We start from the raw sequence: 22701 nt of genomic DNA, 5'->3' as shown, positions 1-22701 counted from the left end.
ATTTCCACTTTTTGCGGCAATTTTACGCAAAATTTACCAATGCAGGTTAGTTGAGAAAGAACTTTCCTGGGGTGGCGTGAGACAAGCGGCTAGGGGATGCAGGGGTAACCTTTTTTTACCAATTTTGCCCCCACCCCCCCTGAAAAATTTTTTTCCTGGCGCCGCCACTGGATCCACAGCATCATCCCCCCACTTTTCTCAAAAAAAGTTGAGATTTTTTGACTGGAAACCTCTGGCTACATAATGTACAAAATAATTTCTTGCAGATTAATTCGTTCACAAAGATATTGTGAAATTTGAATTTCGTTCTGGTATACCAGAACGGAATTACAATACATTGAAAAATGTCATAAAAAGAGGATGCTAGGGTAAGTGTTCTATATAAGGGAAAGGTCAAATGTCAAAATTTGGACTCTGGCCTACATAATACAGGGGGAAATGAAAAATTCTCCGATTTTGATGAAAATGGTCTGTTTCGCTTGCAAAAGCATTTAATAAAAAGAATAGTTTGCCATAGGCCTACCTCAGATGGTTTGTTACCCTGGTAGGCCTAACATGGCAAAGAAGATCAAATTCCATAGAGCCATATATTCCGTAAATAAAGGCCTACTACTCATATTGTATCTTGCATTATAATAGCTCACCCCTATGCCCACAATAAACTGAGCCCCGCTAACTTTACTTTCCACGCCCAATTATAGGCCTGCCCAATTATCAATTCATGACATGTGCATTTCTAGCTAGCAAACCAGCGGGATTTGCGTGCTTTCACATGCTTCATAGAACAACCGTGAATTTAGTGTCAACTGCAACACAACATTACAACAAGCAAAATGGCGGCCCCCATGGAGAAAATTATGTCAAAATTAGGTTGGATAAAAACTGTTGAAATGCACACGGGAGGAGAACCTTTACGAATAATTCAATCAGGTTATCCCAAAATTGATGGCGATACCATTCTGGCCAAGCGTAGGTTTGCTCGTGATAATTTGGATCATCTTCGAAAACTGGTGATGCTTGAGCCACGTGGACACTATGATATGTATGGTGCTATTTTGGTAAGCTTAAATCTCTGTATCTGTATCTATTCTGTAGCCAGGCGTATAGGGTAGTGTGCGCATACGGAGTGAAAAGTTAGTCTTGGCGAAGCCGAAGGTGCTGAAGCACAGCTTCCTAATAAACTTGTTGGTTCTGTAATCATGGTAATCTGAGTTTAGGTAACTATGTGAGCATTCCTTACCTGAGGCTGAGCATGCGCAATATTCAGCTTCTCTCAGCATAGCATAGCCTAGGAAATCGCGCACCCGGTGCCATTTTGGAAATTCATAACCGGTAGTAAATTTTACGGCGATGTTTTTGAAAAAAAAAATTTGGGGGGAATTAGATCGAGTTAGAAACAGTTCCAAAGCTTATACACTTGTCATTTGTATGACCCACCATATGACCCCCGGGAATGGAGCGTCATTTGTCCAACCTGCGGCGGATTTTCATATACCATGACGCACTTTTAGCGTCCCAACAATGACGGACATTCACTTGCAATGACGGTACCTCTCGTCAGTTTTATGACGCACCATTTCCTGATTTTGACGAACCATGACTGTCCTATGACTCTCCTAAATCAAGCACACACGGTCGCCGATTTATATTAAGAAACCCCCCAAATCATCGTTATGCAGTCCTATTTATTTATTTGTTTCGCAAACATCGATGAAATCCCTGGGAAAGTTATTTTTACCAGAGTCTGCGGTGTACGTATCACGCCCAAATTATCAGCGACGGCGTCATCGTGTATTGGGCGGAGCTGATGGGCACAGAAACGGCAACATTCACATTATTTTCGAGTGTGCATAAAAGCACCCAGAAATCCGCCCCTTCCACAAAGCTTTCTAACTGTTACGCTATGTTTACGCCCAGTTTGGGCGCATGCAGCAAAGATTTTCGTGAAGTTCCTGGGAAAAGTTGTGATCTATTTTTAACACCACCGATTATAATGCCGAGGATTTAATGATGAAGCGGCAACAACAGTCAAAAATGCCAGACCCTGTAAAAGTCGAGGCGCATGTATTGCGTGAAGCATATCGTAAACAAAGTATATTATATAACATGAACCAGATTAGAGCTCTTCAATGCTGCATGCTGATCATCCTGCGCACAAAGTTGCTGTGAAAAAATTACATTTTGAAAGTTTTGATATTTGTGGAGAATTTTGCCGAAAAAAAAAATTTTAAAAAAATTATAACGTCAATCTTTTCTTTTGATGTAATCAGGCCATCAAAATAAAATGATCAAACCCCGGCAAAGATCACAGTACGCCAGGCCTTGAACCTTTTTCTGATGTAAACAAACAGAATCAAATTATAAAGCTGTTATAACGCGGTAAGTTGTACCATTATTGTACCACACCATTGCTTTAGATGTTTGCGCTCAACTCCATACTCCTCACCTCAAAGGGGATTTCCCGGGCATCGTACGGTACCAAGGCCGAAATGATTATGAATTTTAAAAAGAAATGTACGAATCAGCAGTGGCGTAGCCAGGTTTTAGAACCTGGGTGAAGGGGGAGGGGGCACAACTTGTAACTCTACCGACAGAATTTTTTTTTTTCCGACGGAAGTTGTGAATTGTTGAGCCAAATTTGTTTTGCCCAGTGCGCTCCTCAAAAATCCAATTTAAATAGCGTGTGTGTGGGGGGGGCACACCGACATCGCCCGCCCAGTTAATAACATTTATACAGCATGCTCATGTAGTTTCAAAAACTTTTTTTTTCAAAACTTCCTATAACCCCCACCCTTGAAGTCTAATGGTGCGTCTCTTATGCACACTTTCGTGATGTTTGAATTTTCATTTCTATTTACATTTTGTATACCTCACCACGCCACGTACTTGTTAATTTATGCAGGGAATTATGCACCTGGGTAACTGCTCCCCAGAAAATCTCCAGGTATAACCGGGTCATTGTACATACATTTTACACCATGTACATTGTATTCAGTCATTCACGCCTAGCCGCGATCGCCACGTGCTTTTTAATTTTATGCATCTGTGTTACTGCCCATGCGCACTACGATCACAAAATCGCCACTGGGTAAGAATCAAGTCTCTCCACGTGCTTGTTAATTTATGTAGGGAATTATGCACCTGGGTGAAGCCTGGATTACTTCCCCACGATCACAAAATCCACAGGTGTAAATGACATCTCAAACATTGACCGATTTGATTGTCAACCAATGAAATAATTATGAGCCGGGGTAGAGTTTTTTTTGGGGGGGTCAAAGATCTTTTGGCAAACCGAGAGGGAGGGGGAAGTAAATTTTGGCACACATTTTACGGACCACCTTTTAAATAACACGCACGCTCTAAAATGACTTAGGGAAACGCTACAGGAACGTTCAATATATGCAAATTGGGAACCCACATATTGGCATGTGCAGAGGGGGAGGGAAAGATTTTTTGGCAGGCCAAGAAGGGGAGTTTTGGCGCGCCAAGGGGGGGGAGCAATTTTTGGCGAGTCGTTTGCATTTGCAATCCCCATCCGGGGGCTCGTAATTATTGCACAGGCCTTTATTACTTTGTAATGAATTTTAAAAATTCATTCGCTTGTCTAAAGCATTATTCTGCACGTAGTAAATTGCACCACGCGATGGCATAACTCGATGCTCACGATGAGGGGGGCTTCCCAGGGACCGATTGAGCCTGGCGATTGAGACGCTACAACAGCTTTATTTTCGTGAGAAATGAGTGATTTAATTTAAAAGGTAAGCAATTAAGATAAACCTTGACACGTACGGCAACTTGAATAGTTTGAAACTTTGAGATTTTATGTAAATGTTTGATGTTGCATGTGTTTCACGATCGTATCTAATTTTTGTATTTAGTGTAACATTTTGATTTATGAACAGAAAAATTGGTCCCAGATACATCAAAATTTCGTCCTAAATTAGCTTAAATCCTCAGAGCGTCCGGGGGCTTCGCCCCTAGCCCCCCTGTACCCCACCAGGGGCCCGCTTCGCGCCAAGGCGCTCGCGGTGCCGCTTCGCGTTCACTAGGACTTAAAACATTAAAGTTTGTATTTTTACATAATTCTAATTTTTGGACGGGTAACTTTCAAATCCTGCCAAAGACCCTGTCTGGAAGTTTTTGAAATTTTTGTTGAAGACAGAAGAAGGTATGTACATCCGTATTAAAAAATGAAAGTATTTTAAATCCAGGTCTATTTTAAATACGTGAAAAGGAAAGTCTGTTGGGCCCGTAGAGAGTATTTGATGCGGCAATGATGCCGATGGATCACCACGTGTGTGCATCATCATGATCATGCATGATTGATGTTGCCGGTCGGCAAGATTTCGGCGTCGACCGTGGCCTTTTTGACAGCGGGGATATCATGACGCACGTATGTAAATTGACTGACATTGACACACCCCATCGTCACAGTCGTGACGGACCAAAGGCTACAATGACGGTCCCCTTCGTCATTATCATGGTGGTAAATGACCCACCCATGACGCACCTTTCCCGGGGGTCGTATGGTGGGTCATACAACTGACAAGTGTATTACAAGGTCAAGTCAAAAGGTTAAACTTGATCATAACCCAGTTCATGATTTGCATGTGGTCGCTGCAAATTTTTTCGGAAATTAGGGACCATTCACAAATACTTGTAAGGGGGGGCCTGATACAAAAAAATTTCATCGCGAAAATTTTTCGGGGCCCCCCTTAAATACAGACCTCAAAAGTTTCAGGGCCCCCCTTTTTGACCTGAAAATTACGGGTCAACCCCATAGAAAAGCATATAAACTTAATTTTTCCAGGAAAATTTGTGGTTATTTTTTTCAGCCCCCCCCCCCCTTAGGAGGGTCAAAAATTTCAGGGACCCCCCTTTTGCATCAGGCCCCCCCCCCCCCTTACAAGTGTTTGTGAACGGTCCCTTACACTCCAAATATCTAAATAACGGAGTTGAGCGGTAAGTTAAAATAAATGGAGCACGCGGTGAATAAAGGTGGTTTTTTTGTACATAAAAATGTTTGGTTTGATGAGATTGGATGGATGCCTTGAGCAAAAAGTGAGTGAACTGGGGACTTCGTGTAGTACGAATTCGGCGACTTTTGCCAGTGAGTGAACATGTTTAACCCGGCATGGTTTGCGTATACTAATTAAATGGGCTCATGCTGTGGATGCTGGGATAGATTTTCATTCTGTGCCGACTAAGAGTCGGGGGAAGAAGCAAATTTGGACCTTTCCTATTCCTATCCCATCATGCATAGCGCTAGTAGATTTTTGCCAGGATAGATGCTGAATGACAGGGGGTGGGCACATCGAGTATGATTGCCGGGGGGGTTAGCGCAGCTCAATTAATATCGAGCAATTCTGATTTTAATATTGAGCAATTATGATTTGAAATCTACCAGTTTATTGATCGTGAAAGCCCGAGTAAAAAATCCGACTATGTACTTTGACTTTTAAGCAGAACTTAACTTAACCCTGAGACTTTGGTTTCTAAAACACACTGTCAATCATACTTGTTTACGTTTATCAATCCAATTTAACCGCAAGTACAATGTACCAAGCATGGTACATGTAGTAAGACGCGCTAAATGTACATCCATTAACACCACTGAGAGTTTAACTTTCGCGCCAGATCAAACGTGACGCAAATTCCATAGATTGCTGTGTACGATGTAGTTAATGGTAATTGCACGTACCCTGAGGATTTAAACCATAGCGAGATCTGGGCGACCAATCACAAGCCAGATCCATTTAAAGATGCATTACATCATGGCCAATTTTAGTTAGGCCAGAAATTGTCCTAACTGTCCATAGAGTCCTGTTTTAAAAATTTTAACCACAAATTTAAGTAAGTAGTCCACTTGGGAAGCTAACAAACAGAGGGAGTAGGGTGACTGAAAATATCAGATGTGAAAATCTATCAATTGCACACAAATTAATACAAAGCAGCGTTTTATGCTTAAATGTAATAGCCAAAGTATGCAAAATGGGCATATTGTATCTTGTATTATAACAGCTCACCCCTATGCCTGCAATAAACTGAGCCCAGCTACATTACTTTCCACGCCCAATTATCAATTCATGTGCATTTCTAGCTAGCAAACCAGTGGGATATTGTCATTTGCGTGCTTCACATGCTTTTATAGTGTCACCCGCAACACAACAAGCAAAATGGTGGCCCCCATGGAGAAAATTATGTCAAAATTAGGTTGGATAAAAACTGTTGAAATGCACACGGGCGGAGCACCTTTACGAATAATTCAATCAGGTTATCCCAAAATTGATGGCGATACCATTCTGGCCAAGCGTAGGTTTGCTCGTGATAATTTGGATCATCTTCGAAAACTGGTGATGCATGAGCCACGTGGACACTATGATATGTATGGTAGGCCTACTATTTTGGTAAGCTTAAATAATAATTGTAAATGGTATTGGTCACATTGGCCTGGATTATGCACTTTCAGTTTCCCACACGTTTGACTGGGAATTATTTTGCTTACTTTCCACCTGTTTGGGTATTTTGACAAGTCTTGAGTGACATCAAAATCAAATGTTCTATTCTGGTCATGTACAGTTTGTAGGTACATGTATGAGAGGCAAACCTTAGTTAACACATTTGCTAGTCAGCCAAATTCGCCTAGACCAGGGCCCAAACACAATACATATTTACATAGAAATTTAAAAGAACAGATTGGTCAAGGAAACCTACATAAATATGTTGTCTATACTTCACTTGACCCAAATATATGATTTTTGTTGGTGATGAGACACTCGCACATGGAATTTTAGAGGGATTTTGATAGCAGTTCCACATAGAAAAGCTGCTATCATCACTGTTTTAAGATCTAGAAACACTACCGAAATGCTGTTTTGTTAGCTGAATCTATGTGATGAAAGTCAATCTTTGAGAAGATATAACTTTGCTACAGAAAGTGCTATGACAAAACGGTTTTCAGTTTTGGCTTTGACATATAAAATGATGCAGTTTGATGGCAAATTCAAATTCACCTTTCATACTTACAGTTTGTTCGAAAAGTTCTAACTTGAGTATGATTCTTGATTCTTGATTCAGTATCATCCTTAAAAGCAAATCTTGCTGTCCCGGATGTTGAATGGTGCAGTGCGGTCCAAGTGCAACTTATACAAAAACGGTGAACAACAACTTAGGCTGATGAAAAACATAGGGTGCTGCTAAAAACTTGATGTGGGATTTACCACACCCGTTAATGGAAGCAGGAGGCTGCAGTCTGGGGATGGCTGGTAAAGCTGCCGAACTGAAGCCTTGGTGTGTTGTTGCTGGTAACTGCTTCCAATGGTAGCTAGGATGTTCCAGATTAGTATCACCCGGGGGTAAAAGGAGTACTTGTATGAGTTGAGATTTGTGATGACCTGGTGAAACCGGAGATTTTGCAGACCTCTAGCTGGCCTCTGGTTTGGTTTAAAATGCTGGGGAATGTTGACAGTGCCATTGAAGATCTTATGGAACATGGTCGCTTGGGCAAGGAGTCTTCTGTCCTCCAGTGTGTCCCATTGGAGTGTGTTCAGCATTGCAGAGACACTTGATGTTCTTCTGTAGTCTCGTACTGCAAATCTAGCTGCTTGCCGCTGCACACTTTCCACCTTGGTCTTGTCACTCTTGGTGTAAGGGTTCCACACTGTGGATGCATATTCGAGTTGTGGTCTAACAAGGCTCTGGTACGCTCGCTCCTTGACAGAGACATCACACGGCCCAAGGTTTCTGCGTATCAATCCCAGCGTCCTAGAGGCTTTAGCTCTGATGGTTTCTATGTGCTTGGTCCAAGACAGGTTTGATGTGATGGTGACACCCAAGTACTTGGTGGAATTTTCCTTGGGGATTACATCCTCATCAATGGTATAGGCTTGTTCAAGAAGCTGGCGCTTGTTGGTACGTGAGATGGACACACTTTTTGAAGTTGAAACTCATGCCCCAAGTCTTGGCCCAGGAGAACACAGTGAGCAAGTCCTGATGAAGGAGAATCTGATCCTGGGGTGTCTTGATTGTGAACAACCGATAGCTTGTGATACGGAAGTTAGAAGGTGCAAGTATTTGTTCTCATGTCACATACCTTGTTTGGCACATGTATACGTGGTTGGCATAAAGGGCCAAATGTCATAGGCCTATATGAATAAAACTTCTTCCTCAAGTTAATTATTGTCTCAAATATATGAGGATATTGTTCTTGACATATTAGTGACACATGTGCTATATTCCTTCATCAATTCATTGTACTTGCTAAACGTCATTTTGTGGCAATTTTTCTTGAGTGATTGTCAGACATCACACAGTCGCCATTGTAATAGGTGATCAACAAATGTAGTGCTGGGCTCACATATTCAAGAAAATATGACACCGGAAGGGTGTCACCATCAGTTGACAATGACAAGTCAACATTTGCCAATCGGGAGATCGATTGATTTGCCCAGCACTGGATTTTCCCATGGATATTTAATAAGTGGCGCTGGTCGGTCGTCAATTAAACGGACTCATAATATGGTCGGAATTTGTAATTCAGCGCCTGTGTTTCTGGTCAAAAGTAAGCAAACACTTCAGCTAAGATACATAAATGTTAGCCAAGCTAAATTGTAGCCAAATTGGACAATCTAAAAAATAGTTCTAATGCCTTTTAAAACTGACGACGCTATGATGACTGAACGTGTACATACTAGCACCCTCTATCTTCTATCCACACAGTAACTATCGTGTTGTCGTGGATAGTAGATATAGATTTCTCGATCAATGTACAGTGTCAGTGTATGTCGTGAATTGCATTATACATGTAAGGTGGAATAGTCATGAATATTTTTATTTTTTGTGTTTAGACATCAATTTAAGTTGGAAGTACTTTTAAACCTATTGCCTGAAGTAAGATATCATTTAATTTTTAATTGTTAATACTGTCTTCTTTTAAAAGGGCATTACATGATTCACAGCCTCATCCCCCCACTTTTCTCAAAAAAAGTTGAGATTTTTATACCACTGGAAACCCCTGGCTACATAATGTTTATGTACCAAAAAATTCTTGCAGATTAATTCATTTAGCAAAAATATTCTCAAATATTTTGTCAAATTTCGTTCTGGTATACCAGAACGAAATTACAACAGAGTGGCCTGATGTATTAGGAGCAGTGTGATACACATAATCATGCAAACTCGCAAACACAAAATCGGAATCAACAGAAGTTTTGGGAATAAGCTTTTTTTGTGGATATCTACTGAAAAATGTTATAAAAAGAGTATGCTAGGATCACGAAATACTCCTTTAAATAAAAAAAAAAACCCAATTCATTTGGATGACAAATAAAAAAGTTATATACACTGTACCTTTAATTAGTCCAGGGTGGACTCGGTTGTTGTCTACGTCCAACTTAGTTTCGTCAGCACAGACATTCACTGTTATCATATGACATTTTTTAACGGAATAGTACTCTTCAATAAGTTGGCCAATAAGTGTATCCTGAAATATGTAGCGGAAGATGGTGATGATCCGCAGTGAGTATAGTCTGCACTCAGAGGATGATTTAAGGAAGCCCCATCATGCACTGCAAACGTGTTATCACTAGAGTTTCAACTGCCACTTTACTTTTCAAATCCCATTGAATTCTATGCAAAAGATGTTGTTTTTTTGTGCGTGTGTCATTATTACTTGGTCGATTTCAGAACAAAAGTGATGTATGCATAAAGGATAATTCACACCTTCTGTAGGTAACATAAAATGTGAAATCGACTAGCATTTTGAATGCGTTTTTATTGTAAATATATCAGTCCAAATTCAAATTTAACCATGCCCGTCAATGCAATGTGCGAGTAGTGGTGTCACGTTCACTCACACAGTGTGCTAACCGCAAGTCAACACAGTGGCAGGGTTGTCACTACACTGGTCGGTGCCGGTCGGTAGTAACCAGCACTCAGGCAGACCAACCGGCACTCAAGGGAATATGAGGACTTGCCAACCGGCACTAAAGTAGAGAAATTGTACTTTTTACCCTAAAAACAGCTGGAAAGTGACGCATGAGAGTATTTTGGACAAATATCATGGAAATTTAGCCGGCACTAAATTCAGTCTAGTGACAACCCTGCACAGTGGCGTGGTGGGAAGTGCTTAAATCATCCTCTGGTCTGCACTAGACTAGACTGAATTATGGGTTTTCATTTGCATTAACGTGAATCACGCAGCGCAGATTCCATCATCCTGGTGAGAAGATTTTCTTGCAATATTTGGCTTATTTCATGTATTTACTGTCCAATTTATATCCTTAAAATGTACCTCCAGTATATCCAGCGCGGTAGAAAATAGTTTTTTGATATGAGGTTTCTGATCGCCATGATGAAACACTTTTTAAGGACACGATTTTCTCAGTTCTCCCAGCCATTTTGTTTACTCATTCTTATCGACGTGACCCAAAGTAATTGATTAGTCTTGACCCCAGAATGCAATGTGGCTGAATCGCGAACATGCATTGACGACAGAAACCGGCTGTAAACAAGGTGGGTCACCTGGTGACTTGTATTGTTTCATCACCAACCACGCTTGTCGGACGTAGGGGGGTCACTGGCTTGGAAATTCCAAGTTTAATTTACTTGGATACATCGAATAAGATAACTATATTGCTTATTTAACCCATCCAGCATTATCAGCATATCTTTATTTTTATTGGCCCCTTGGTAATTGGAAGTGGCCCCTGGTTTCTTCAAATCTTGGTGAACCAGGGGCCTCTTTTTTTGCCGAAGTGGCCCCTGGTTCAAGCTCTCTTATTTTCACCCTTGTTGCCCACGTCCAACTTTGTTTCGTTAGCACTGGGGAAAGATTAAAATTAGTTCATTGACTGTTATCATACTGACATTTCTTCGAATACTGCTTTCCACAAAGTTGTACAATAAACCAGGGTTCGGTTTTTGCCGACAAAAACCTGTTTTGCGGGAAAAGTGGCAAAAACCTGTTTTTGCCAGTTTTTGCCTGGTTTAAACCGGCAAAAATGGCAAAAACTGGCAAAAACTCACATATAGTCACATTAGTCAGTAAAGTATTAAAATGTAACAATGAAAGCTCATAAACAGTAACAGTAATCATTTAAAACATATTTTTTGTCTTATCAAGTCCTTAAAAAGAAAACATTTTGAAATTGATATGACACTTATGCACTAAGCATTCCAAGTGCCCTAGTGAGCAATGAAAATCCATACATTTAATTTCTTAAAATGTTACTTATAATTACCAAATCCTGCTGTATTAAATCTAGGAAATGATTTTTGTGACTAAAATAATTTGTTTTGAGATGAAAAAAGTGAAACATTTATCAGTTTTTTAGTTTTGCCATTTTTGCCGGCAAAAACTGTTTTTGCTAAGTGGAAAAACCACGGTTGCGGCAAAAACCTGTGAACCCTGACAATAACCTTGCGTAAATCGTGTAGCACAAATTCACTTACAAATTTCAGGTCCAATGTATCCTTTCCCTTCATTGTTAATGTCATCATCTGATTCCATTTATTTTCAAAATTCTTGCAAATGAGATATTTCAAAGACAAGGCATTAACCAGAGGGGTGTCTTTAGGGTGTCCAAAATGGTCAAATATACCTCATTCTACAAAATCAGGGTGTCCTTTTCCTATTCACTCCATTATAAAAATCAGAATTTTAGGGTGTCCAAATTGAAAACAGGGCATCCAAATGACATCTGGACACCCCTCTGGCTAAAGCCTTGTTTGAAGAGAAATACGGCCCTACGAAGTCTACGGCACTAGTAGCAAAATTGCGATTTTCACAGGCCCTGGATGTAGGTTTGATCTACCAGTACTTCAACTGCTACGCACGATCATTTTATTCCGCCATTTTGAATTGTTTCAAGATCGGGGCCAAGGGACTCAAGCTAGGGACTTGCTGCCTCATTAGAATTCATTACGGCTATCATGCTCAAAGCAGCCTCTTGTTTTATCAGATTTTTCATTAAAAATGAAATAAATTTGGAAAACTGATACAGCATACAACTTCTTAAAGTTCTTAGGTACGTGTATACTCATATATTATGACATATTGTATTGAATCCGTTGATATATTTTGTGCACAAGTTTCTTTGACACAGTCCATTGAGCACTCGCTATCGGGGAAATATATGTCTTGATTTCCCACCGGAGCGTGATAGACACCCAATGATAAAAGAGCGATGGTGGGGTGTTCCTCACTAGTTTAAATCCCATTGACACACAAAATGGGGACTGGCGGTAGCCACGGGAACATTCTACAATCTATCAACCAACTGGTGGGAGAGGCTGGTATCGTATTTATCAATGCGCCCAAGCCAGGCCCGTACGCAGGGTTTCATTTGGGGGGTGCTGATTTTGAAAAAAGTGGACTTTTTTTCCAGGGGACGGGGCAATTTTGTGAAAAGTGGACAAAATTTGGACCTTTTTGGTCCAAAAGAGTGTACAAAACCTGATTTTTTTGCGTGCTACGCTCGCAAATTCTAAAATGTTGGGACTTTTTGTATACTTTTCCCAATGGGGGGGGGGTGCATTAACAGTTGAACTATGATAATCCCTATTCAATCACGTGTAAAGGCAGGAAACTAAATTAGAACATTTCTCAGACTAGCAATTTGGCAAAAATATCAAGGTATCATTTACAAAATTATCCATATCTTGAAAAGTGTTGATGCTATGTATATAATTTTAGTATCATTTTGGAGCTTACTGTCCTGTGCTTACACTTTTATTCAAATCATGAAATGTCAAAAATGTGACTTGTTCCTGGTTTCGTCGGAACGGGGCACATATTATCATTTATTTAGTAAAAAAAGGGTCCAAGAATTTAACCTTGGTTAAACTAGTTTTGAAACTTTTAACTTTAAACATTTAATATCATTATTTATATTACATGTTGTATCTGCAATTTTCATTTACAATTTTTCAAAATGTTGGCGTATTAGGACGAGTTGTTGTTTCTAAGAATATTTTACATGATTGGTCACACAATTAAGAATATTGCAAATAATAAGCATGTTAAACAAACAGTTTGTTAGTCCACCATTCTCATTATTTTGTGATGTGACATTTTTTCTGCCAAAACTAAATATCTATGAAAAATATATAGACTTTGAAAGTGCATTTGACTCATTTAAAAAAAAATTGAATCTAGCTATAGCTCAATGAAAGTACACACCTGGTTCACTAATACCAAGCTATGCTAAAATATTATGTTTTTTCAAAATGTGAACCAGAAAATATATTACTGGGGAGTTATAAATAGGTAGTTTTTCATTCAAAATGTAAATCCATTTAATTGACATGGCATTATTTTCACTTCACACAGCTTGATGGAAGTACACACCTGGTTCACTAATACCAAGTTAATGCTATTATGTTAAAATTACAAAATGTAAACCAGAATATTACTGGGAGTAATTTAAATAGGTAGGTTTTCATTCAAAATGTAAATCCATTTAATTGACTTGTTTAAAAACCTCGGTATTATGGTTTATGTTAATCAGAAAAGAGATTGGTTGGATGGTGTTATTTAGAAGGGTAGGTTTTCATTTTAAATATTTAATTGAATTGTAATTTTCTTATTTTTTACCTCGCTGTAGCTTGATTAAAGGACAAAACAAAATGCAAAAACACATACAAACTCTACAAAGGTGCCTACAATTTTTTTAAATATCGCACAGCTGCTTGAAATTATCAAAATATGATAAGATTTCTGTAAATTTTGCAACTTTAGTGACACGCAAAGGTGCATACCGTATTGTTTGTAATAATCGCCCCCCCCCCTCCAATTTTTCTGTGAAAAATTGACAAAAATTCCATGCTATATCGTGTGAGTAAGCTTAAAACTGGCATCAGTCAGTCAGTCTTGTCAGGCACAATCGGTAAATTGCACGGACAAAACCTGTTGATGACTCACACTTCCATTCATTCCATTGCCTAATTATGGTAGAATTTCACTAGATTCTTGCTTAATGATGTACTTACGGGTGTAATTTTGATGCATTTACTACTAAAAATGATATTTTCCATGGGCGCCGCCATTAGTATAGCCGTAAATCCCTCTTTTCTACAGGAGCACCATCGGGAACTTTAACCTGATTTTTTTCACTGATATTCACCTTCAATGAACGCCCCCTTTTTGGAAAAATGCCACGCCCCCGGGGCATTTATTACAAACAATACGGTATATACGATATCTGCAACTTGTATGAAATTTGTCAAAGTTGCATACAAGTATTATTTATGCACTGTCTATGAGGTAAATGTATGTCCAAATTAGTGCTTAACTTAAAATTTAAACACTAAGATGTTCAGTTCATAAACATGGTGTTAAATTGTTTACAAGCAATACACATAAAGGTTAAATACCCAAATGATTTGATGAGTTCAGTGAAAGAGGCAAATAATGCCAAGGTCGTTTTGGGCCAATTTGGGGTCAAGTGAAATTGCACTGGTTAAAAAGATGCGCGCCAAGGTGGAGGCACTGCGGCCGACGCTTTGCGTTGAGAACTGTGCAATCAAGAACCGCAAAAATCTAGTTGATATATAATACCTAATGTTTTACTTACTTGTAAAAAAAAAACCTGCTGTACATGGAAAGCATGATTTCCTAGTTTTCATGTGGCTTGTTAGTTGATACCATTTTCCATGTGTGATTTCCCATAGACAAAATGGTGTGAGCTAGTCCTTAATATAAATAGGTATGGCGTATATAGGACTGGTGAGCAAGTCCAAGTAATACTGAGATTATATTTTGTTGCGTGTTGTTCTTTTGACCAGAAGGGCCTACCATAGAATAGATTTGTTTTTCCCTTTTTGACCTGGTTGGCCCTTTATAATTTCCTAGTTTTCATGTGGATTGTTAGTTGATACCATTTTCCACGTGTGATTTCCCATAGACAGACAAAATGGTGTGAGCCAGTCCTTAATATACATACATGTAGGTATGGCGTATATAGGACTGGTAAGCGAGTCCAATTAATACTAAGTTTATATTTTTTTGCATGTTGGTTGGCCCTTTCTACTTGCACATGTCTGTTTTTCTCACCCAATGGATTTTTCCCTGGTATGTTTTTATTATTATTCTAATTTCCTTTCATTCCATCCTTGTCACTCTCTTTTGCTGTATTCCTCATTATATCATTTGCAGTAGTAGTACATGTACTATGGATGTTTTTATGCTCCCGAAACATTGGTTGTCTTGTCTTTTTAACCTAAATTTTGGATGTTGTTGTACACATATATTAAACTATTTTAACAGGAGTTTGAGAGGACATGGACCTTTTCAGACATTATTTCTGAAGTTTAAGTCCAGGGTATATAAATTTATGCAATTTTGGAAAGTAAATGAGGGTAACATCAGGAATAAATCCCGAAAATACACATTTTTTGTTTTTCCGACAACATTATGTGTTTCAGAGTAGGATGTTCTGTTAGCTTTTCATGAAGTAGAGACATGAAATAAAGGAAGGTGTTTTTTTTTTGTTGGAAATTTGCCTTAATGAATATTAATGAATATTAATGAACTTCATCATTTACCAAGCCTGTCTAAGCCCACCAATCATATCTATCTCATTTTCATCCTCCCTTATTTGGACAATCTTTCGACCAATGTTTTAGGAAATAAGATTTGCTGATGCTTTGTGATCGCTCATGCCATTGGAATATGTATTCCGAGCTTTTAAGGTGGTACTGCACCCCTTGATAAATTTGACTATTTTTGCATTTTTCTCAAACAAATAATAACACACTGGTAACAAAAGTTATGTATATTATAGGGGCAAGGAATCCAGTTACTACACTGGAATTTCAGTGACTCAAGACAAGTGGTATGTTATTTATGATAAGAAAAGAGGTACCACTTGAATGTACCTCATTTCTCAACATAATGAATCACTTGTCTTGAATCACTGAAATTTCAGTGAAGTAATTGGATTCATTGCCCTATAATATACATAACTTTTGTTACCAGTGTGTAGTTATTTTTGAGAAAATGCAAAATTAGTCACAAAATTTATCAGGGTGAAGTACCACCTAAAAATACGCCCTTTCGTAATCTCTTCGGTTTAGATATATGAAATAGATATTGTCATAGCAAAGTTTTCCGAGTAAATTCTCAGGTGCAAATTTCATAGTCCTAGTTCTCCATCCTTAAATTATAATATGTGCAGCGCCCTCATGTCATTCTTGCAATACAAAAGTCTGATCATTCTTGTAAAGTTTTTATCAACAACTTCATGATTTCTATCTGTTTTCAGATATAATGAAAGCATGTTTTAAGCAAATACAACACCTTGACTAATGTATATGAAGTTTCACATAATAAATGAATAATGAAAAGCGACCTCGTCATTTTTTATGTGTCCAATTGGAAACTAATCATCCATTTTAATAATAGCGAAACGGTATCATTTTGGGCTCTTGAAAATGTTTAATTTAGTGAAAAGCTTTGTTGCAAAACCCTTTACATCCACTTGAGCAATTTTGAGAACACATCAAAAAATCATCAAAAAATCACTGATATAACTATAAGGGGGTTTTCAACAAAATCAGTTTTTGGATAGATCCTCATCCTACCCAAACATCCCGCCAAAAGCTGCTTTTGTTGCAAACGACCATATATCAGTACCGGTACTTTTTTTGATGATTTTTTGATGTTTTCTCAAAATGGCTCAAGTGAATGTAAGAGGTTTTGTAATAAAGTTCTAGTGTGAAAAGGTTTGTATACACGTGTGCTAAGGCTCTGTAGAATCACTAAAATTCTAGTCACCTGGGTTGTGTGCCATTACTAATATTTCCTTGAATTAACTGTGTCCACAAAACCATTCCAATGCATCTTCGATTTTATTCTCTGTAGGTGTCTCCAGATTTGCCTGGTGCAGATATCGGTGTCCTCTTCACCCATAACGACGGCTATAGCACCATGTGTGGACATGGGACGATAGCTCTAGGACGATATGCCATAGATTATGGTCATGTCAAAGCCACAGAACCAGAGACGGAGGTGAACATTCAGTGTCCATGTGGGCTGGTCAAAGCATTTGTACAAGTGACAGGTGGGAGGACAGGCCAAACGAGATTTTATAGTGTGCCGGCATTTGCTTTTGCTACAGGTGAATTCTTTTATTATATTTTACAAATTCATTTCACTACATGTTTTCTTGCTTATTTGCATGTATTGTTAGGCCCTTCACACTAAATTCTTAGTTTACTGTTCACCGCCCGCATCCAAAATAGAAAATTGCAAAATATTTAATTATTTTGTTTTTATTTTGGATTTTCTCCTTTAAAATAACTTTTAATGGCTTTTACTTGCTATTTTCTAACATGAATCATATCAACAATAATAATGATGAACAAACAAACAGCATAACTGCACGTTGACTATGTGTAAAAGTAAGCATACATGTAGTTAATAATTAGGCCTAAATGCTGACTCCCGTCAAAAGGGGTTGATAATTGGTTGTGATAACTAATACTAAATAAAGAAAATAATAGATAATTAATAATTAAAAGTCACCTCGTCCTATTTTTAAAATCTTGAACAGTAAACTCGGAATCAAATTGTGAAGGGCCTTATCAATATTGAAATCTAAGAACTTTCATGGTTTCATTGAATATTGAAATAAAAATCCATCTGCATGATGTTAATTGTGTCAAAAAGAATAAAAAGGGTGATAAAATTAACATCGTGTCGATGGATTTAAAAAAAAATAATGAGCTTGAATTATATTTATGGCAGTTTTCTGTTGGCTATTACTACAAGACAATAAACATGGAAGCAAGGATAAACAATATCCTTAGAATATATAAGGTCACAGTCTGCTATGTCGAATGTTCGCTACCTTAACCTTAATCCTAGCTAGCCTTAGGGCTCATATTGAAATTCCCTTACACAGGAAGGTGTGCGCCATCTTGCAGCTTTCCTGTGCTAGCCTTCTTTTGTTAAAATCCTGGGCAGGGTGTATCACTGATGCATATAATCCATCCGTTTTATGACCGAGCTTTCCTGAGGCGTGCGCTTAGCGAGGGAAATCCTGCCTTCAAGCCTCAAAATAAGCAGGCACCCAGGAGCCATTTACCCAATGGTCATAACATTTTGGCTCCTGGTCCACACCAAAATCAAGTGAACCAGGCTCTACATTTAATCAAACATTAGAGCCTGGTAGTTTAACCAGTTTTTGTATTTAATGTGTACAATAAAATCTAAACGACTCCAAGCTCTTTAAAAATGGCTCCTGTTTCACTAGATAATCACAGGACCAGGAGCCACCTTTTCCAAATGTGTGGCTCCTGGTCCAGATCTGCTTATTTCGAGGCTTGCCTGCCTTCTTTCTGTGTGAAAACGTGGTAGGGTATTTCAATATGAGCCCTTATATGGCAGTTTTCTGTTGGCTTACCACAAGACAATAAACATGGAAGCAAGGATAAACAATATCCTTAGAATATAAGGTCACAGCCTGCTATGTCGACTGTTCGCTACCTTAACCTTAATCCTAGCTAGCCTTATTGCATATTCGAAATAGCAAACCTTATTTCATATTTGACATAGCGAACCTTATTTTTTTGAACATAGCAAACAACCAAACATTCATCATAGCAAGCAAATTCATTGGGCTATTCCATGTAAAATCCACACTCCCCCCGTGGAAGATTTTGGAAATATCTGTCACAGGGGGAGTATGAATTTCAGATGGAATGAGTACATTAGCAGCTCCATTTGAAACACATCCCCCCTCAGTGGAAGATTCAGGTTGAATCTTTCTCAGATGGTGTATGAAATTCAAATGGAGCTGCTAATGTGTTCATTCCATTTGAAATTCATACTCCCCCTGTGGAACATATTTCCAAAATCTTCCACAGGGGTAGTGTGGATTTCAAATGAAATAGCCCATTGTACCATATAGGCATATAAAATGCTGAATCAATCAAAGAGAGCCAGAGTTGGCCTAATAAACAGAATATCATACTGGATGGAACTTTGTCAAACTGATCTTGGTAGTTACATGATGTGATGATATTAGAAACGTATGCCATATGATAAGATTGGTTAGCACAAGCACAAGTTCATGAAGCTCTTTACTGGCTTGAATGGGCTGGTGATTGCTTCCCTTGCCCCCTTGATAGAAAAGTTGAACCCCTGGTTAGGAAAGAATGATTAGGCCTATAGAAGACTCATCATGCACTCCTATGGTATTGCTTGCTTTGATAAAAGAAGGGACATCATCCATTTATGTGCAATTGTGCATATGCATGAAGCGTGTACACTATTATAATTATCTCAAGTGAAGTGAAGTAGATTATTGGAAACTCTTAAATATGCTAGATTTATGGACATATGTGACACGATCAAGGGGAATGAGTCGGATGTCGCTAATATTGATTTTGAGATATTGGCAAAGAAAGTGTTAAAATATTGTTTTATATTGTTTTCAGCGATTGATAAATTGATGTAACTTCACAAAGAAAAGTCGTATCAACATGGGGTTTTCAGTTTCTGAAAGCTCTAAATGGACTCTTTAGAAATATGTGTAAAACTCATTTTCGACCAGGGCCGACATGTGACTCCCTTGATCATGTCACATATTATATTTATTGTCTTAGAAGTTGTTTGAGTTCTTCTACAGATTATACTTTCAATATCTGTTATAATTAATTTGATTTTGATGCAGCCAGTAGAAAGAAAGAATGAACAGTTTACCAACCCAAAGTGTTACAATTAAACATGACACAAATCCCGACTGGCACACAACCCAACTTGGAAAAAAAGCAAGGGAATGTGCCGGCATGGGAATCTAACTCACGACCTTCTGATCTCGGCCAGTAGGCCTCACGCTCCGGGCTCACACTCTGCCTCCCGTCCAATCAGGGTTCGATTTAGAGGGGTTTTACATGCACAAATACACGTAACTTTGGCTCTGTGCATGTAGAATTTTGCCTGTGCATGCAAAATTTTGTGTTATTCAGCCCATTTTGAGGAAAAAATCAGAGTTGTGCATGTAAATTTTATTTTCTAAATCGAACCCTGCGTCCAATCTATGTCTTCATCTGTGCTATACTCAACAAACTAATGTCTTGGGGTATGTGACTGGTAAGGGGTAAACTATCTTACACTATCTTACACAAGGTCAAGAACTTTTGTCAAACAGCTAACATACAATAGTGAACATAAAATATTAAAATATTTTGTGTTCACTATTGTATGCTAGCTGTTTGATTTTATCCCACTTGCTTAGCTTCATTCATTAAGTTATCTATGAAAGTAGCTTTAACCCTAACCCTACCCGTGGTTTTTTGCTATCAGAAGGGAAAGAAGAAAAGAAAAAGGAGAGAAAGTGAAGAAAGAAGTCACTTGGTACCCCTGGGATTCGAATCCGGGACCCCTCGCATGCCACGCACACGATCACCGACCTGTAGCTACCGAGGTTAGGCTGCCCCGGGCAGCAATCCCCTGGGTATACATGATTTAGGCTGATTGCATCATCAAGTCACGTGGAATGCATGCACGCAGAGTCGTTCTTAATAGTGAGCTTTAGTGAGACTCAGTTGGGTATAGGGTTAAAGCAATTTTGTTCTTTTCAATTTCAGATCTTGATGTAGATGTAGTAGGCCATGGCAAGGTGACAGTAGACATAGGCTATGGAGGAGCCTTCTACGCATTTGTGTCAGCTGAACGTTTCGGCCTTGATGTGAGGAAATCCCGAACAAGGGATATCGTCGATGCGGCTACAGCGGTGTCCAATGCGGTTAAGGAACAGGTGAAGCTCAGGCATCCAGATGATGATGACTTGGCATTTCTCTATGGAACCATTATCACAGATGGGAATGATGAGTGGAGTGATGAGCCCACAGCCAACATTTGTGTCTTTGGTTTGGCCCAGGTTTGTAGTGATATTCCTGTTTTATTTTAGCTTCATTAATGCTTGACTATTTCCAAATTAATCAATACATCATGTGCGTATTCCTGTTTTATTTTAGCTTCATTAAAGCTTGACTATTTCCAAATTAATCAATACATCATGTGCGTATTCCTGTTTTATTTTAGCTTCATTAAAGCTTGACTATTTCCAAATTAATCAATACATCATGTAAGTATTCCTGTTTTATTTTAGCTTCATTAAAGCTTGACTATTTCCAAATTAATCAATACATCATGTGCGTATTCCTGTTTTATTTTAGCTTCATTAAAGCTTGACTATTTCCAAATTAATCAATACATCATGTGCGTGGAGGAAAAGTATATTGAGCCCAATAGTTAACTTGGCACAGGAAGGAGTCATTTTTATTCAATAACAAAGAAAAATTATATCATATTTTATTTATTTACAAGGATAATTTTGGAAGACAAATTTGTTGCTGATGCAAGCCATAGAAAAACTCACTAGGAGTAGTGGTAGGTTATAGAATGATGATGCTTCAAATTTCTTAGGGAACCAGCTTATTTGGTGCAGTATGATCTCCTGAGCATTTCGACACCTTTTTCAGCCAAATCGGTGCGGGCCATTGCAGGTATGTGGCGAGGGGGACTCTATGCGAGTCTGAAAATCAATATTTTCATCAACGATCATTATTATATGCCTGATTCTGTGAAAGTTGGTATTGATTTGTATGTAATTGATGTTTAGAATTCCATTTTTGAAAGTTGCATAAAAATTGGAGTTGTCGTTTTCTTAAAATGGCTATTTTACGTCCAAATAAGGATATGAGGGCGCTTCGCACATAACTTGCAAACGATCTTTAAAACAGAAATTTCAATGGTGTATCTATGAAGATAATCATAGGTAGTACCTGCTCAAGAAATTTGAGTGATTCACATTGTACGGTTTGATTTTGGCAGCCATTTGAATATTTCATAGAACGCTGCCATTCAACTGTACAGGGGTCAACGCACTTTAAAATGTGTATGTTTCAATGGAAGGCTTCCTGAGAATCTGAAAAATGGTGCCACGGTCAAAAGAAATATAATGCCCAAATTTCTTGAGGATGTGCCACATGTGATTATCTTCATACTGACATCATTAAAATTTCAGGTGAAAAGAACGTGTGCATGTTTTATGCAAAGCACCCTCACATCCTTATTTGGACGTAAAACGGCCATTTTAAGAAAACGACAACTCCAATTTTTATGCAACTTTCAAAAATGGAATTCTAGACATCAATTACCTGCAAACCAACACCAACTTTAACAGAATTAGGCATAAAATAATGATTATTGATGAAAATATTGATTTTAAGACCCCCTAACAGACCCCCTGTCCAAATACTTGTTTTGGCCGGCACCTTCTAATTTTTTGGCCGATTTGGATGAAAAATTGCTCAGGAGATCATGCCGCATCAAATAAGCTGGTTCCCTAAGAAATTTGAAACATCACCCTTTTTAAAAGGCTGTTTAACCTACCCCTACTAGGAGCTTTTCTGCGGCCCCTAACAAAATGAAAAAAGAATTAATAAGTAGAAGTGTAGTGGTCTTGTGACCACAAAGACAGCCATTTTGACCTTTGACCCTAGCGATAGACACAAATTTGTGCCCAACCCTTAAGGCATATGTCAATGCATGTGTGCAAGTGGCATCAATCTGCAATGTTGTTTGTTGCAGAAGAAGCATTTTGTAGGTATTACGTGTCTACCCGGAAGTGAACCTTTAAGGGATCTAAAATGAGCGTTTATTGCGTTTCGACAGTATTTTTTATGGGACAT

General features: G+C 38.5%; 1 protein-coding gene across 1 annotated transcript in view; it reads left to right on the top strand.

Moving 5' to 3' along the window:
* Positions 1–812: 812 nt before the first annotated feature.
* Positions 813–22701, top strand: part of LOC140153449 (trans-L-3-hydroxyproline dehydratase-like) — a 30800-nt gene continuing 8911 nt past the window's right edge. Inside the window, exons 1-3 of the mRNA XM_072176206.1 lie at positions 813–1058; positions 16862–17117; positions 20593–20885. Of these exons, the coding sequence (XP_072032307.1) occupies positions 834–1058; positions 16862–17117; positions 20593–20885 (774 nt within the window). The 5' untranslated portion in view covers positions 813–833. The remainder of the gene's footprint in view (positions 1059–16861; positions 17118–20592; positions 20886–22701) is intronic.

This window comes from Amphiura filiformis, chromosome 5 (assembly GCF_039555335.1).
Source record: "Amphiura filiformis chromosome 5, Afil_fr2py, whole genome shotgun sequence".
NCBI classification, from domain to species: Eukaryota; Metazoa; Echinodermata; class Ophiuroidea; order Amphilepidida; family Amphiuridae; genus Amphiura; species Amphiura filiformis.
The sequence above is the reverse complement of the archived record's forward strand: the minus strand, read 5'-3'. Positions and strand labels throughout refer to the sequence as shown.